The sequence below is a fragment of the Bolinopsis microptera genome, chromosome 7 (assembly GCF_026151205.1).
Source record: "Bolinopsis microptera isolate Bmic1 chromosome 7, MBARI_Bmic_1.0, whole genome shotgun sequence".
In the NCBI taxonomy this organism is placed as follows: Eukaryota; Metazoa; Ctenophora; class Tentaculata; order Lobata; family Bolinopsidae; genus Bolinopsis; species Bolinopsis microptera.
The window spans coordinates 9,780,350-9,797,234 of record NC_087078.1 but is presented as its reverse complement, the minus strand read 5'-3'; the positions used below and the strand labels follow the sequence as shown (position 1 = coordinate 9,797,234).

Genomic DNA, 16,885 nt, shown 5'->3' with positions numbered 1-16,885 from the left:
ATATATATGTATGTATATCTGTATGTATATGTCCCGACAATCTGTTGTAAAACAGGGGTTCTAGAAAACCCATTTCCCGATGCTCCTGAAACCTGAAACTTTTTTTGCAGTCAATTTGGTCAACGTCTAGACGCCCTGAAAAATTTCAGATCTCTAACTCAATTTTAACATGGTTTTTAGGGCACCTGAATATGGCGATTTTGGGTTTTTTACCGAATTTCGTATAACAGTGCTGGCAAGTATTTTATGAAAATTTCTTAAAAATCTGAACATAACTATTTTTTATTCTTGTCATCTTTGACATCAAATTAGAATGTTTTGAACTAAAAATAAATCTGCTGAACGACTTCCGATGAGTCTTAATGCCTGGAAAACTCCTGCCGGAGGCGGCGGCCTTCGGCCGCCGCCTCCGGCCGGAGTGCACGCTTCGCGTGCACAAAAGAGGCTTGTAACGTGTACCAAAGGGGGTATAATAGTAAAAGGGGTATAATAGTAAAGGGGGTATAATAGTAAATGGGGAACATAGTATACCCACAATAAATGCAACGGTCGTGCTTGCCAGCACTGTGACCTGATCATCACGTTCTATTTAGTTGTAACAGGAAAGTTCACAAGGGGCATGGTACTAAAAAATAAAATGTTTAATGTAGTAAATCGATTTATGATCAGATAGGTTCCTTTTAGAATCTGAACAGAAGAGGTTCATTGATTTCGTTAGCAAGATTGCTCCTTAGTTGACATACGTTGCATGCCACTTTTCTGATGTTTATGATACGCAACATGTATCAACTCCAGTCTCCTTCGTTGAGAGCGAAATAAGGGTATCGAAAACTTTACCTGCCTTCTGCGTGGCGATCTTTCCGCTTTTATGTTCTTGCATAGGGAATCGAGCAGTAGACTAGCAAGCTAGGTAATCGAACAATTTTCGTTTTTCAGCTATATACTCAAAATAACGTTAGTCAACTTATCCTTTGACCGGGAGCAGGACTCTGGAGCGGGGGAATGTAGAGCGGGGACTCTAGAGCGGGGGACTCTAGAGTGGGGGACTCTAGAGCGGGGGACTCTAGAGCGGGGGACTCTAGAGCGGGGGACTCTAGAGCGGGGGACTCTAGAGCGGGGGACTGTAGAGCGGGGGACTCTAGAGCGGGGGACTGTAGAGTGGGGGACTCTAGAGCGGGGGACTCTAGAGCGGGGGACTCTAGAGCGGGGGACTCTAGAGCGGGGGACTCTAGAGCGGGGGACTCTAGAGCGGGGGACTCTAGAGCGGGGGACTCTAGAGCGGGGGACTGTAGAGCAGACTTGGTCGGAAGTAGGACCCTAGAGCGGAGTCAAATCGCCAGGGTAAGACTCTAGAGCGGAACTCCCTTACAGGACCCATACTATGAGGACTCTAGAGCGGTACCCACATGCAGATCATTTTAGAGCGGTTAGAAATTTGAGAGCGGACTGTAGAGCGGACTTGGTAGGAAGATTCAAATCAGATTAGATACATCTCGTGATTAATTATTACAGTCGTGACATAAGAATAAGTCATGGAGTTGTTGAAGCAGAAAATTGTCCAAGATCAATTTATTTATATTATACTTATAGTTATACATCATATCATATTGTAATTTTTAGATACGTTCTAGACACTTGTTCGGTATGAACTTCTTCCATTTGACTGAAATATCCTCATGCTACTCTAAGTCTAAAATGCAACAAATTTCTTTGATAAAGAGGTATAATTATGAACTGGTCGTATCGATGTGATTTCGCTAAGTAAAGCTAAATACCGACCAAGTACGTGCAGTCAAGCAGATCGTTTAGGAATGAGGATCTCATCGCGTGACAGAGGCACATATTAGGTGCGGTAAAAAAATTATGCGGTACCGCACCCGACTATAAAGGTAAAATGTGCGGTAAATTTTTACCAATTATGCGGCAAATGTGCGGCGATTTTTTCGAAATTTGTGCGGGAATTGTGCGGGTTTTTTTTGCATTTTCTCGGGGACTTTGGAAATTCTAAACGTATAACCGCCGCTCTTATCAAAAATAGGTCTGTTTATGTGTTACTGAGGGTGTAGTTCTTTACTAAGACCATGATTGAACCTATATTGAGATTCAGTTATCTGGGAACAGTGACTTGATCTGGTAGAGATCAGGAATCAGGATACAGTTATTTGAAGACGCCTCTTGATAGAGTCGATCAGATCCCATGCGTGATCGCAAATATGTGACACGCTTGTTGGCATTGATCGTCAGTATTTGTGAACCATTTGATCCAAGATTCATTAAGCCCACTATAAAGCCAACGCTGCAACGAATAAAGCTCATTACCCTTTACACCTACTTCTTCTATTATCACCTACGAATGATAACTGATAAACTATAATCGAAGTACGGTAACGACGAGGGTTCCATAATGGCCTGGGTCTCGGTCCCGAAAGGGCCTGGGTCACGGTCCCGAAAGGGCCTGAGTCACGTGGCCTAAGCATGAGTTCCAAAAGGGCCTGGGTCACGGTCCCGAAAGGGCCTGGGTCAGGGTCCCGAAAGGGCCTGGGTCACGGTCCCGAAAGGGCCTGGGTCACGTGGTAACCGGGTCACGTGACCTAAGCATGAGTTCCAAAAGGGCCTGCGTCACGGTCCCGAAAGGGCCTGGGTCAGGGTCCCGAAAGGGCCTGGGTCAGGGTCCCGAAAGGGCCTGAGTCACGTGGTAACTGGGTCACGTGGCCTAGGTATGAGTTCCAAAAGGGCCTGGGTCACGGTCCCTAAAGGGCCTGGGTCAGGGTCCCGAAAGGGCCTGGGCCAGGGTCCCGAAAGGGCCTGAGTCACGGTCCTAAAAGTGCCCAACTTTTAACATATTTTGGTTTTACACTCGAAAATCTTAACGCGAAAATTTCAAAATTATGCGAAATTACGCGGAAAATGCTAGATTATGCGGAAATATGCAGATAATTACAAAATGTGCGGAAATGTGCGGAAAACAATAAATTATGCGGAAGTGTGCGGAAAACGGTAAATTGTGCGATCCCGCACCCATCGCACCTAATATGTGCCCATGTCGCGTGACACTAACTGTCACCAATATGTAAATCAGATCGAACGAGAAATTAGATCAAACGCGCGGCGCGGCTTTCAATGTATTTGTATATGTATCTCGCGCCAGGGTTCGATCTAATTCCTAGATCGAACAGGTTCGATCTAATTTCTCGTTCGATCTAATTTCTCGTTCGATCTGATTTACATCTTGGTGACAGTTAGCACCTACTAAGGGTATCTCATCATGTTCAGTCTGGTGACTTTACAGTCCTGTGTCTTTATGCTGTTGAAATCGAAGGACATTGAGATGGCGCTTCGAAATTCTCTCTCCGAAGTCTTTCCTTCAGCAGTGGTTGACAGTTCTGCCGTTTTCTGACAAAAGTGCTTAAGTAACATTTTGAAAATTTCGGGTTTTTTGGTCTAACTTTTGTTTTTGGGTCAAGAACTATCCCTGAGGACCATTGGATACATTCGCCGACCCCCCAAAACCCCCTTTTTGGAACCCCCTAAAATGCAAAAAATGGTCATTTTTCTGAGAAAAGTGCTTAAGTAACATTTTGGAAAACGGGTGCCGTTTATTTCAAAAATGGTGCCATTTCGGGAACTGAAAACGGTGGCATTGTTTTCTACGTCCAAAACTGGCCTAGTGACGGCAATTTGGTGATCGTGGGTCTTTTGGCCTGGGAAAAAACAATTTATGTCACTTAAGCACTTTTGTGAAAACGGGCTCGTTTTCTCACAAAAGTGCTTAAGTGCCATTATACGTTTAATTAAATGTTGATTCTGCCAACTAAAATATGGTTCGGGAAAAATATGGCGAAATTGCTCAAAACCCACCACATTTTCCCGGTCGCCATTTTACCGGTGTCCAACCTTTCAATTTTAGATTAAAAAATTTTGTCTCAGATGTAAATTTCCTTATTAGAGATCAACAAGTTTAGAAATTTTCGCATTGCTAAAACTTGTGAAACAAGTCGAATTATCAATAATTGTTCAAAGTAGACAGAAATAATGACTCGTGGTTAATCAAACTTCGAAAGAATGCATCGTTCACATTGTTTAGAATTATGAATAAATGACTGATGAAACTGATTCATGTTATTGACAGTTTTAATTAATTCAAGTTTTAATTTAACTGTTACTTTTATTTTGAGTCCTATTTCATTATGTAGAGATATTCAATACCTAAGAAAATAAAAATTGGCCTATTTAAATCAACTTTGACAATAAGGATATATGACAAGAATTGGGCGAAAAGGTGAATTTTTTGCAATTTTAGCCAAATGAAGTCGAAAAACCTACAACAAGTGTCCCAATAGTCTTCTTTAGTGAATATAAGACAACGATTAAAATATGAGCACCCATACCCCTTGGGAACCCTAAAAGCTGAGTCGGCGGGTTTATTAACAACCGGTGAAAATGTGGTTCGGGAAAAATATAGCGAAATTACCCTAAACCCGCCACTTTATCCCGGTCATAATAATCCCGAGTAAGGTAGTACAGATATAACAGATCTTAATCGAGTGTTTGACTAAAAATCATCTATTTCTTGTATTATTTACCATTTATTGATGTACAACAATTATGTTACATTTTTAATTTTATACACTTGTTTTTCTTTGCCTCGCGTTACGATATCAATAATTCGCAAATAATTGGTCTTTATGAAGAAAGCCTCATCTGAGTTCTTAATTTAATTTCTAAAGAAAGAAAATTATTTATTATTATCGGTATCCCGTACTTTCACCAATCAACTCTTCGTTGAAATGCTGGTAGAATTCCGACTATTTTTTAATCCGCTGGGGAGAAGGGAGTGTTTTCGTGTTCTTAAACCACCACCAATCAATTTGTCGTAAAATTTTAGGTCAGAATGATCGCAGATAAAGTTCCCACTAATGTGGCTGTACTTAAGCACTTTTCTCAGAAAACGAAATTTTTAAATTTTCTATTTCAGCGTGTCCCCTATTTACAACCAATGTTTCATCACAACAGTTTTAGGCTAATTTTTCGTTTTACTTTCGATGACCATTGGTTTGAACGGGTCATTTTCATCAGAACATGGAGCTTTTGCTGATGTGGCTGTACTTAAGCACTTTTCTCAGAAAACGAATTTTCAAATTTTCTATTTCAGCGTGTCCCCTATTTACAACCAATGTTTCATCACAACAGTTTTAGGCTAATTTTTCGTTTTACTTTCGATGACCAATGGTTTGAACGGGTCATTTTCATCAGAACATGTAGTATTTGCCGATGTGACTGTACTTAAGCACTTTTCTAAGAAATTCAAACTATAATTTGTGATTTTGAGGCACTTTCCGAGAAGTTAGGATGATGAAACCTTGTCAGAAGTTTCAAAAGTCGACAAAGTACCTTAGAAACATAGTGGGTGCAGTTTAAATTGGACAGTAGCTAGCCCAGAGCAATTACAGAATTGAAATCTTTAAAGTCAATTTGCACAAAATGAACCTTGTGTTACTTAAGCACTTTTGTCAGAAAACGGCAGAGTTGCTACTTCCACTTTTGCCAGGTAGTCCTGAGATGGGTACGGGAGAACGGACTGAAGAAGACCTACGACGGAGGAATTAACAGCCCCCTTACCAATTCCTGGACTCCAGGTCCTGTTTGAGTGTGGATACGTAGACTTATGTAGCTTGCCTTTCTCCCAGTGGACGATGTTCTCCCTTCTTTCAAGGAGCTCCTAGATCTCATCCCCTCAAACCTTGGCCTCGACGACGCGACTTCCTTAACTACTTCATGACGACTTGGGTACAGGGCGTTTCCACCTTTCTTCAAGCCGATTTGATTCCGCTCTAGGGTCCCACTACGGACCAAGTCCGCTCTACAGTCCCCCGCTCTAGAGTCCTACAGCACCTTTGACTATTTATATACATCATAATCTCACAATTACATGATACGGATACTCTAAGTCTACAGCCGACTACACCTACCCTTTTTGATCTTCATATAATGTAGGGTGAAATGAGTCTGACTAGCAGAAGTTTGCTTATTATTATATGTAACGGGTACCCCTGCTTCTTTGAACTAGCTCTCAAAATATATTCTCCATAACTTTGTAACCTATATTCTGATTCATAGATTGTCAACGATTACCTTAACCTACTGACCTGACGTTTGGGACGGTGAGATTGAGGTTAACCCCTCGTCGTTCAATTTGAATTCTTTATGGCACTTGCTCGTTTATCTTATACTGTCAGTAATTGTTGCTCTCAAAGCGATTGACTGATAGAGCCCACTCCCTCAATTCGGTAAGGTCAAATGAGGTAAAGCTGCAGCCACACGATAATGATATTGAACAATAAACAAGTGCTGATTTGAATTTCTGCAAGATTCGATTTCTGCTTTGAGTTTGACTAAAGAACAATCATAAGCTTAAGTTTCCTCACTTGAATCATGAATGAGGTCACATTTAGGCTATTAACTAGCACATGGCAATCTTTTTTGTGTTCCCAATCTCGCATTGGAAAATTACTCAATTCTGAGTGTGAATACGGCTGGTACCTGCAATTGTATTCATTGAGCATTCTGTTCTGTAAAACTGCAGTAACAATTGTATTTTTAGTATTTACGCGTACGATCGATATCAGATCTCGATCCCTACATGACACTCTTTACCTCCTTCAAACCTTTACCGATAAATAAATCGTTCGAGTTTCTACTTCTAGTCGCTTTAGATTTAATTTCCTAACTCTCATTTCAGCGACAGAAGCACAAATTATGTCGACTTATCCTGTTAAAGTTAATTACTCTAACAAGCTGATGAACGATCTGTGGAACGATATAGCACCTGGGTTTTACAACTACGGCAGAATATCACCTGATGCAGATGTCGATACCATCCCGGACTTGAAAAAGGCAAACGAGGATATGATAGAGTATATCATCTCAAACCAGGGGATAGGACCAGACTCCAGGATCCTGGACTTGGGATGTGGGAAAGGGATGTACACCGTGGGAATTGCTAAACGCACGGGGTGTCACTTTGTAGGGACTGATATCAACCCGAAGTATATCGAGGAGTGTGAGGATCTGGCTAAGTCCCACGGAGTCAGCCATCAAGGAAAGTTCCTGACCAGCTCCATCCTGGATGCTGCTCCTGAGATTAAGGAGCAGACCTACACTCACATCATTATTCTGGGGGCTATGCTTTACGCACATGGGGACCTGGAAGCGTTCCTGACTGAACTCGTTGGTTACTGTGACAAGGACACCAAAATATTTATTTGGGATTTTGTCAGGAAGGTAGACTGGAAGCTCTGCAAGGAAGCAAACAGGCACCTCAAAATGCCCCACTCGCTCCTCACAAATGAGAAATTCTGGATCATTTTAAGAAAGCAGATCTGGATCTGGTGGAGTTCGAGGACGCGACAAAGTTCATTATACCAGGGTATAAAGTTATGACAAGAGAGTGCAAGAAAAGGGATCCTAAGATGGAGTTTCTAACATATCCACTGGTGGGGGAAGCTTTTATGGAGGGATTGCTAGCTTATGTGTATTACTGCCTGAAAATTAAGTCTTAGAGACGCTCCTGAGACAATCACCAGACATTTGACTATTTTTATATTTTCAACAGAACTCAGAAACATTACTGAATACTTATAATGGGTTGCATGCTTTTTAAAAACGTGTACAGATGTATTGAATTATTAATATTTTTATATACAGGGTGGGCCAAAAGTCAGTGGGCATACGTTGGGTTTTATAGTGGGTTCCGCCGTGTTTTATATAAATATTTGAGAGCTGTTGCTTTGCAGATGGCATACTGTTATTACTGTACTTACTGGTTCGAGGATTCCGTTGTCAAAATTTGAATATTTTAGACCACGCCCATTTAATATTAAAACACTTATATTGTTTTCTCTTAACATACTGAAGGCCTAATTTTTTCAGAGACGGTAGATTATTGAATGTTGCATATGATCTGAAACATGAGGCAAAACGGATTAGAAATGACGAAGTTATCAAGAATTTTCTGTATCTCGTTAACAAAATTGACTGGGTGATTATGTGACACCCTGACACGACACCTTAATTGGGCACCCTTAACAATTCCCATAATGTTTAACGGGGTGGTTAACGGGGTCACCTAATCACGTGATTAGGTAATGAATAAACTCGTTATGCTTCATATCTCGGTTATCTGAGAAGCTAATTTTTTCAGGACAAACGTAATTCGAATGGCCAAACACAATTCAATAAAATTTAGCTCGATCCGACTATCCAAACTATCAAATAAATGCAAAAATGAACCTTCATTTGAAACAAATGAACTCGAATATTTTTCCATTTGACAAATTCCTCGAACCAGTGATGGTAGTAAGTCATACCAGAAAGAATTATTTCAATTGGGCACTCAGTGACTGAGCTATTAAGGCCAACGTATGCCCACTGACTTTTGGCACACCCTGTAGTTTCATCAGAATTGAGATACCTAACAAATTTACGTATATTAAAACGATCAGTTGAACAACATTGTCAAAATTATAAGTATTTCCTGTCTGCTGTGTTTTCTACTTTTTTTAAAACGTTGATATCTGTGTATGTACATTTCAAATGTACTACATTTGTGTAATATATACTTGGGATTATCATATTATTGAATATAACTGCATTAATCATTAGTAATACTCTACTACTTCTGAGTTCTGAATTAATCATCGAATAAAGTTTTTTTCGGGGAAAAAGTAATCAGTAATACGGTACTGGCAGTAATATGGTTAGACTAGCGCAAAATAAGTATAGAGCTACTGAGTCTACTATACTGAGTCTACTATACTGAGTCTACTATACTGAGTCTACTATACTGAGTCTACTATACTGAGTCTACTATACTGAGTCTACTATACTGAGTCTACTATACTGAGTCTACTATACTGAGTCTACTATACTGAGTCTACTATACTGAGTCTACTATACTGAGTCTACTATACTGAGTCTACTATACTGAGTCTACTATACTGAGTCTACTATACTGAGTCTACTATACTGAGTCTACTATACTGAGTCTACTATACTGAGTCTACTATACTGAGTCTACTATACTGAGTCTACTATACTGAGTCTACTATACTGAGTCTACTATACTGAGTCTACTATACTGAGTCTACTATACTGAGTCTACTATACTGAGTCTACTATACTGAGTCTACTATACTGAGTCTACTATACTGAGTCTACTATACTGAGTCTACTATACTGAGTCTACTATACTGAGTCTACTATACTGAGTCTACTATACTGAGTCTACTATACTGAGTCTACTATACTGAGTCTACTATACTGAGTCTACTATACTGAGTCTACTATACTGAGTCTACTATACTGAGTCTACTCCATATTCTGATCACATGTCGCAATCTAGTGTGTGCCACAGCAGTAGAATTTGATTGACCTAGAAACAGTGGCACGTAACGTTGCCTGTTGGCGCTCCTCCCCTTTTGGCTTACTGGGCGGCGCTCAGCCTGTCATCCCGCCTAATTTATATGATTATGAACATAAATATAATAGCCTGGGGTCCCCAGGTAATTTTTGGCGCCCCTTCCTAAAATTTAACATATCAGATGATTTTAGATATTAGATTTAGACTTTAGAGGATAAAACAGTGAAATCTCTAAAAAATGTGTTTTTAGATCAAAACGCGCAGTTTTTCTAGTAGTATTAGTAGTACATCAGTTCAGTTTTTTCAAAAATGTCCCACATTCAAACGGTTCAAATGGTTTGGCATGCCTACCCTTTCCAAATTCACTGGTCGAGGAGGAAGTTGACAGGAGGTGGATTATGACGAAGACATCAACATCGTCCTCTGGCTCTGCTTGGCGTTGCTCGAAGAACTGCTAAGTGTCCCCGCCACTGAGGGGCAGCAGTGCCACTGCTACCTCGCTCTGACCGGACCTTTTACATGGCACTGGCAGATTGTGCCGCAGATTTAATGTTATCTGCTATACCATTCAGTATTCATTCTGTGATAGACAACAAATGTTTACCCTTAGTACAGGACTACAGGATGGGCCAAAAGTCAGTTTGCAAACGTTGGCCTTAATAGTTAATAGCTCAGTCACTGAGTGCCCAATTGAAATAATTCTTTCCGGTATGACTTACTACCACCACTGGTTCGAGGAATTTGTCAAATCGAAAAATATTCGTGTTCATTTTTTTCAAATGAAGGTTCATTTTTGCATTTATTTTATAGTTTGGATTTGTCGGATCGAGCTAAATTTTATTTGTTATTGAAATGTGTTTGGCCTTATTCGAATTGCGTTTGTCCTGACAAAATTAGAGTTGTAGCTTCTCAGATAACCGAGATACGAAGCATAACGACTGTATTCATTACGTGCGATCAAGTGATTGGTTAACCTAATCACGTGTTACTGGGCGGCGCCTGTCATTCCGCCTAATCTCTATTCGATTATGAGCATAAATATTAAATATAATAGCCAGGGGTCCCCAGGTAAATCACGTGATTAGGTGACCCCTTTAACCACCCCTATAGGGCCTGTCATGATATCATAAATCGCTTACACCAGGATCTGGTAGTCCTCATAATTCTGCGGCCTTTATGTATCGTCATCTCGCACAACTCCGTAAGACCCTTGTGAGTTTGGCATGTGAAAATTTCAAATTTGTAGCCTTTCAGACATTGAATGGGGATAACGAGGTGTCGTACGTCACCTCAAGATCGGGTGACAGGGGGCTGACCAGGCCAGAACCCAATTGATTGGGTCTGAGGTCACGTGATTATGAGCCTGAGGGCACGTGACTGTGACGTCACCAGACTCCGTTTCCCGCTAATTGGACCAGGTGAGCTTGCATGCTTGTGAATGTGGGTTTAAGTACAGCTGTACTGTAGTTTATATCTAATTACTCCCTGTTATAGAATAAGAATAAGAAACCGTAAATTTACCAAAATATCGTCATTGTTATAAACTTATTTTGATTAACATTCCCAACCTAAAATTGCACGAGAAATCGATTCAACTTGGTTTCAGAGCTCAATAATGCTTCCTTATGCCTTAAAATCCATGTTTTATCGATACAATCAACATTATGATCCTGTTGATTAATTAGTAACAGATAACATAACGGGTCGATTTCGAGTGACCAATAATCGTCGTGATGATACGTCATGTGTGATGTGGTCCTGATCATCATAAGCAATCAAGAGACAGGATCGGCAAGGTCAAAAGGAAATCGCGGCACGTGCAGAATCGCGATTTTTCCCATTCCCTGCGACAAATCGCGATTTTTGACGTTTGCCGAGACAAACAGATCTTCGCGACAAATTGCGATCATTCCAGTTCTCTGAGGACCAAATTTGCGCATTCTCCTTTAAATCCGAGGGCAAAATATCATGTTCTTTATAATTATATTGAACTTATCACATCCACAGCCTTTCGAATGTAGGTACGAACCGAAAAAGTAGTTTCCAGAAAAACTTTGAAAATAATTTCGATTTAGAAAATTTTCGGTCCGAGTCATTCTCGGTTCACGTACTGTAGTGCGACACGTACTCTAGTGCGACATGTACCCTAGTGCGAAACCTCCAAGATCGACACTGTCGCAGTAGAGTACGCTACCTGGATCGTAGTGCGACACGTACCCTAGTGCGACAGAGAATTTTCAAGGCCGACACTGTCGCACTACAGTGCGCTACCTGGACTGTTGTGCGACACGAACTAAAGTGCGACAAAACACTTTACACATTCAATAAAAATTTAGTCAGCAAAGGAATCCATCTCCGGGGGAAGGGTTGCTTTCAGCTGCGTCCAGGTACCCAGTACGTCTCCAAGGTCCACGAAGGCAATGGCACCGATCATCTGAAAGTACTTCCGTACTGCTGAGTTCTCTGCGTTGTATTCCGGGACTAGGTCATGTTGCTGCATCTTCCTCCAAAGTGCTTGCTTGTGGTGGAAGAAGCATCCTCTCTTGGTGAAGAGCTGCGCAGGAGTAGGAGGGTGGGAATGGGTCTTCGTACTGGTCACAGTAGTGTCGTTCATCAGACTGAGACGTCCGGAGCAGATTTTCTCAGTACATCGCCAGTAGGTCCTGTCGTCGCGCTTCTTATCCAGGCAGTAGCGGTATCCGTCGTGGATAACGTTTCTTGAACAAGTAGTGCGTCCAGGAATGAAGGTGATTGAAGAAGACATGTTGATGTTGTTCGATGCTTTGGTAGAATCATCGTGACCTTATATATGGCCCAAGCATATGAACTTGTTATCCAAATCGGAGATATACCTTCATACGATGCGTGTGATAGGAATGAGGATCATATGCTGCTTACGAGTTACCCGGTGGATTACACACTGCATACGTCGCTTGAACTGACCCGAAGGAATTGTGATCAGTGGATCACTTCGAAACACGTAATGTGAACCGACGAATCGTATTCGCAAGATCACTTCGAAATAAGTGACGTGAACCGACCCGACGAATCACTTAATGGTCCATAAGAAGGATAGGATGTGACCTGAACTTGGAAATAAGTCAGGATATTTTGTCGCAGTAGAGTACGCTACCTGGACCGTATTGCGACACGTACCCTAGTGCGACAGAGGGTGTTTTTGTCGGACTTCGCACTAGAGTACGTGTCGCACTACAGTACGTGTCGCACTACATAACAGTACGATTACCGTCATTCTCGATAGGTACAAGAAAAGTGCCTTAATATGTAAGTTACTCTCCTTGTTTCTATATAAACATAATTTTTATAATAATTCTTACGTAATAATTATAATAATTTTCTATTATCACTAGAAGCCGCACAGACCTACTATCTACACACAAACCAACTAGTAATTTTCATTACCCTAATCCTATAATGAACCAGTTCATCCCTAATTCATTATTCGTGTAACAAAATCACGAAGAAGAGTATGTTTAGATCTTAACACTTATATTAAGATTATTAACATAGATGCTATTGTTTTGCCTAACGAGCCTGTCACTCCCTAATCTATCTATACTAACAAGCTATAAGTTAACGAATTTATGACATCTAACTTAGCTCTGCAAATACATTATCTTTCGCCGCAAATTCACCGCGATTTTGCCTAGTTTGACTTGTCGCGGCGCCGCGATTATTAACCTAAATCATCACGATTTTCTTTTATCCTTGAGGAGCGGCGGTTGCTTTGAATCAATGGTTTACGTTATTTTTGTGAATTCGACCCCTGTTGGACAGTTATCTGTTGAGCTCTGAAACCAAGTTGAATCGATTTCTCGTGCAATTTTAGGTTAGGAATGGTCATCAAAATAAGTTTATAACAAAGTCGATATTTTGGTAAATTTCTAGCTTCTGTCAGAAAATAAATTTACGGTTTCTATAATAGTGTATGTACTAAGAGCATCAACTTGCGGGTGAACATTTTATGTCTCAAAACCCAACATATTATACATCATTGGAAAGGTCTCATTGAGTAGAGTCGTTTGGTACCAAGTTTTGGGCAAATGGCTGTTCCTAGCGAAAGTTATAGCCCGTCAAAGTTCCAAAAATGACCATTTAAAAAATGGGGCGGGGCATCGTGTTCTTAAAGTTTTTGACGAATTTTTTTTACAGCATATTGTTTATCACATTTTTTTACACAAGATTTGCTGTATGCCGTAATTTTATTTTTTGATATTTTAATCAAAAATAATTTTTATTTGGATTTAAAAGTACGCGCTACGCCGCGCAGTTAGAAATCGCAATAAGGAGATTTAACCAAATTTTTTGTTGCGCAATTTTTTTTCTCATATCAAATTTACATGCTCATGTCGCATTTTCGGTTGCATCAAATTCAGCTGACGTCCACAACATGAAGTTTAAATGATCACACTGTGAAATTGGTTTGAAAGTATAATGCAAATATTCTTAGTTCTGGATAGTAATAGTATGTATACACTTAAAGGAAGAATCCAGGGTTTTCCCTATACTATCCAGTATTGTCGACTGTTCCACAAATTTGAAGATATGGTTGAATTTACTGTTGTTAATGTTTATTGCTCTAGTCTGATGTATGCAATGGAATCACGATGATTGGTATCTATCTAAAAACATATATAATGTGTAATGCAATTCATTATAGAATAAATGCAATTAGAAGTATCAATACCAGTTCTTATCTTACTAGAAACATGAACTGAAAGCTATAATACTAAGAAAAGCTAAACACAGTTACAAAGTGTAACACTCTACTCACCACAGTAGAGTTCAGGGTGACTTTGCTAAAGGGGAAAGATTGGTTAGAACAGTTAAGATCCTCCGTAGTCCTTAGTGGTTTTCCAATTATCCTCATTCTGAGTGTCATGATATGGATGCCCTTGCAGAGGAGGTGCTGGGATGTTTCTGCTTCTCCTGAAAGTGTCCACAATCTTGTGTCTCGAAGTTGACGTTGTTAAACTAGTGGGCTGTTATCTATCCTGACAGTGGCCATGGCAGCCATCTGATGTGAGTTCCAGAAAAATTAAAATACCTGTATTTATGTTTGTGAAGGAACATCTCAAGTGTGATTTTCCTTTGTCACTGAGTTTGGCCTAATTGGGAGAAAGGGTTCTGGTCCTATGGGGATGTTGTTGGATTGATCATCCCTTGCTAATTCGTCCGCTAGTTCTTTACCGTTACTCCTTCATGCCCTGGAACATCCAAGTTCTACTCGATGTGAATACCTATTGAATTGAGTTGGTCTGAGATGTTCAGAACGAACCCAGGCACGTAGACAGGGGGGGGGGGGGGGGGCTAGTGTCCCCTAGACCGTAGGAAATGTCAAAATCTATTTTGCAAAATTTTCCGGGGCCTGCGCCACCCTAGCCCCCGCCAAGTGGCTCCGCCCCTGGGCCCCGCTGGGCCCTGTGCCCCCAGACCTCTGCCACAGCTTGCTCGCTTTGCTCGCTGCGCAGCTGGAATGGACGCGTTGGCTCGCCGACAGGCCCCCCCCCCCCCAAAGAAAAATCCTGGCTACGTCCCTGAACGAACCTGGAGTTAAAACTGGTGCTGTTAGGCGCTTTAAATGCAGCCTGGGAATCTGAGAGGAATTAATGATTGATGGGGATCCTAAGTTATCATTAGTCCAGATACTTGCCATGTGTAATGCAAATAGTGGGTACTATTTTCTCAATGAAAGTAAAGGAGGATTGTCTGTCCTGTATTGTTACCATCTAACGTTGGGCTAACAAATTGAATCCAAAGTTTGAGTAATGCATTCGTTAAAATTTTGATGTCCTAATATTTGCATCCCTGAGGCATTGCATTGTTGTTTTTTCCTGGTCCGATTATGCTTTAGTGAGCTATGCTGTCCACCAGGGTGTTAGTATTCTCACTGAGCTGCGAGGGCCACATCGCTGCAGTGTTTCTATTTCTATTATGGATTGTATTTGTATTTATATTCATTTATTTATTTATTAAGATGACTAACCACCTATCTCCATAGGAGTGGTGGGGCTGTTTTTACACTACAATTACTGCCTATCATTGCACCGTCTAACCAGTAAAACATGGTAAACAGTGAAGATGAAAAAGAAAGTAATCCACCACCTGATACAGCAACATCATCAAATGTTCAAGGAGCAGTACTGCAACCAGAGCCAATACAAGTGCAGTACCAACAGCCAGCAGCCCGCCTTACAGCCCCACCGCAATGGAAAGCATCTATGAGTTATGAGGAATGGAGACTACAAGTTGAGATGTGGGACAAATTATGTGCAGTCAGAAAAGTAGACCCCGCAGAGCAAGGGTATGCCTTGTTCAACCTAGTATCTCAACACACTGATCATAATATCGTATCAAAGCTCAACTCAGCAGTAAAAAACAAAGACATCGATGTTCTTGACGGGGAAGGAGTACAAAACATCATGAAGCTATTAGATAGAACATACAGGAAAGATGATACCAGTAAGATGATGAAATCCTGGTCGGATTTTATCAATCTTAGGAGAAAGGACAGTCAAGATATGTCAAGCTTTCTCAATAACTTTGATCAAGCCAACACCAACTTGAAAATTAGCAAGATAACTCTTCCTGGAACTGTGTTAGCATTACACATGCTAGAAAGATCCGGTTTATCAGCAAATGACAAAAAGCTGGTAATGACTGGAGTTGAGTTAGTTAAAACAGAGTCTGTTGTTGAAGATATGATGAATTCAATCAAGAAATACTTTGGTGAAGGAATCCGTGAGGTTGAAAAGAGACCACAATGTGATACGCCCATCAAAGAAGAGCCAGTATTCAATGGTGAGAGACTTTTTTCTGAATCGTCAGAATCTACACGTTCATCATCAGATCCTGATAACATGTCTGAAGAAGAGGAAGCCTACTACACCAATTGGAGAAATAGAGGAAAGGCTTGGAGAAGAACAGATAATAACAGATCATACAACAATCACATCTCAAGATTTAATCGTGACAAAAGGGATAATGACAAAGGAGAATACAAGCCAAAGAGATATTCAGATAATGATCGAAGAAGAGATAACTCTAGAAGTTTCAAAAAAGAGTACTCTAAGACATATAAGACAGCTGATGACTCTAGGGCAACTCAGAAGTTTAACCCCCGGTTGAGATGTAATAGATGCGAATCAGTAATGCATTTGATTAAAGATTGTCCTCATTCAGATAGATCAGAAAATGTTAATGAATGTAGAGAGATTTCAGAGATGGAGACAGCAGAATGCCATCAGGTAGCACTTTTAGACTCTGCTTGCTCGAAGAATGTAGTTGGCGAAGAATGGATTCGTGAGTACATAGATAACCTGACAGAAGAGGACAAAGCACTCCTGAAAGTGTCAGACGCCCGTTCAAAATACAGTTTTGGAGGTAGTGACCCTATTGCTGCCGCAGATGCGGTGAGAGTACCTTGTATAATTGCCGGAAAGAAGA

The 16,885-nt window shown here is 40.7% G+C and overlaps 2 protein-coding genes across 2 annotated transcripts; one reads left to right on the top strand and one right to left on the bottom strand.

Annotated features, from left to right (window-relative positions):
- Positions 1 to 959: 959 nt before the first annotated feature.
- Positions 960 to 1,842, bottom strand: LOC134818676 (serum response factor-binding protein 1-like). The gene is made up of 2 exons (XM_063828315.1): positions 1,780 to 1,842; positions 960 to 1,286 (listed from the first exon to the last, which is right to left on the bottom strand). Exons 1-2 carry the CDS (start codon positions 1,840 to 1,842, stop codon positions 960 to 962), a joined length of 390 nt encoding a protein of 129 aa, XP_063684385.1.
- Positions 1,843 to 6,756: 4,914 nt separating this feature from the next.
- LOC134818675 (uncharacterized) lies at positions 6,757 to 7,440 on the top strand. Its single transcript, XM_063828314.1, has one exon. The coding sequence runs from the start codon at positions 6,757 to 6,759 to the stop codon at positions 7,438 to 7,440; it is 684 nt and encodes a 227-aa protein (XP_063684384.1).
- Positions 7,441 to 16,885: the final 9,445 nt, after the last annotated feature.

Bases quoted from the DNA above. Each gene is read 5' to 3' on its own strand.
- LOC134818676 (XM_063828315.1), bottom strand. From the start codon at position 1,842: ATGTGCCTCTGTCACGCGATGAGATCCTCATTCCTAAACGATCTGCTT. The intron at 1,287-1,779 runs GTCGGTATTTAG...TCTGCTCTACAG, and splicing joins TGCTTGACTGCACGTACTTG to TCCCCCGCTCTAGAGTCCCC.
- LOC134818675 (XM_063828314.1), top strand. From the start codon at position 6,757: ATGTCGACTTATCCTGTTAAAGTTAATTACTCTAACAAGCTGATGAAC.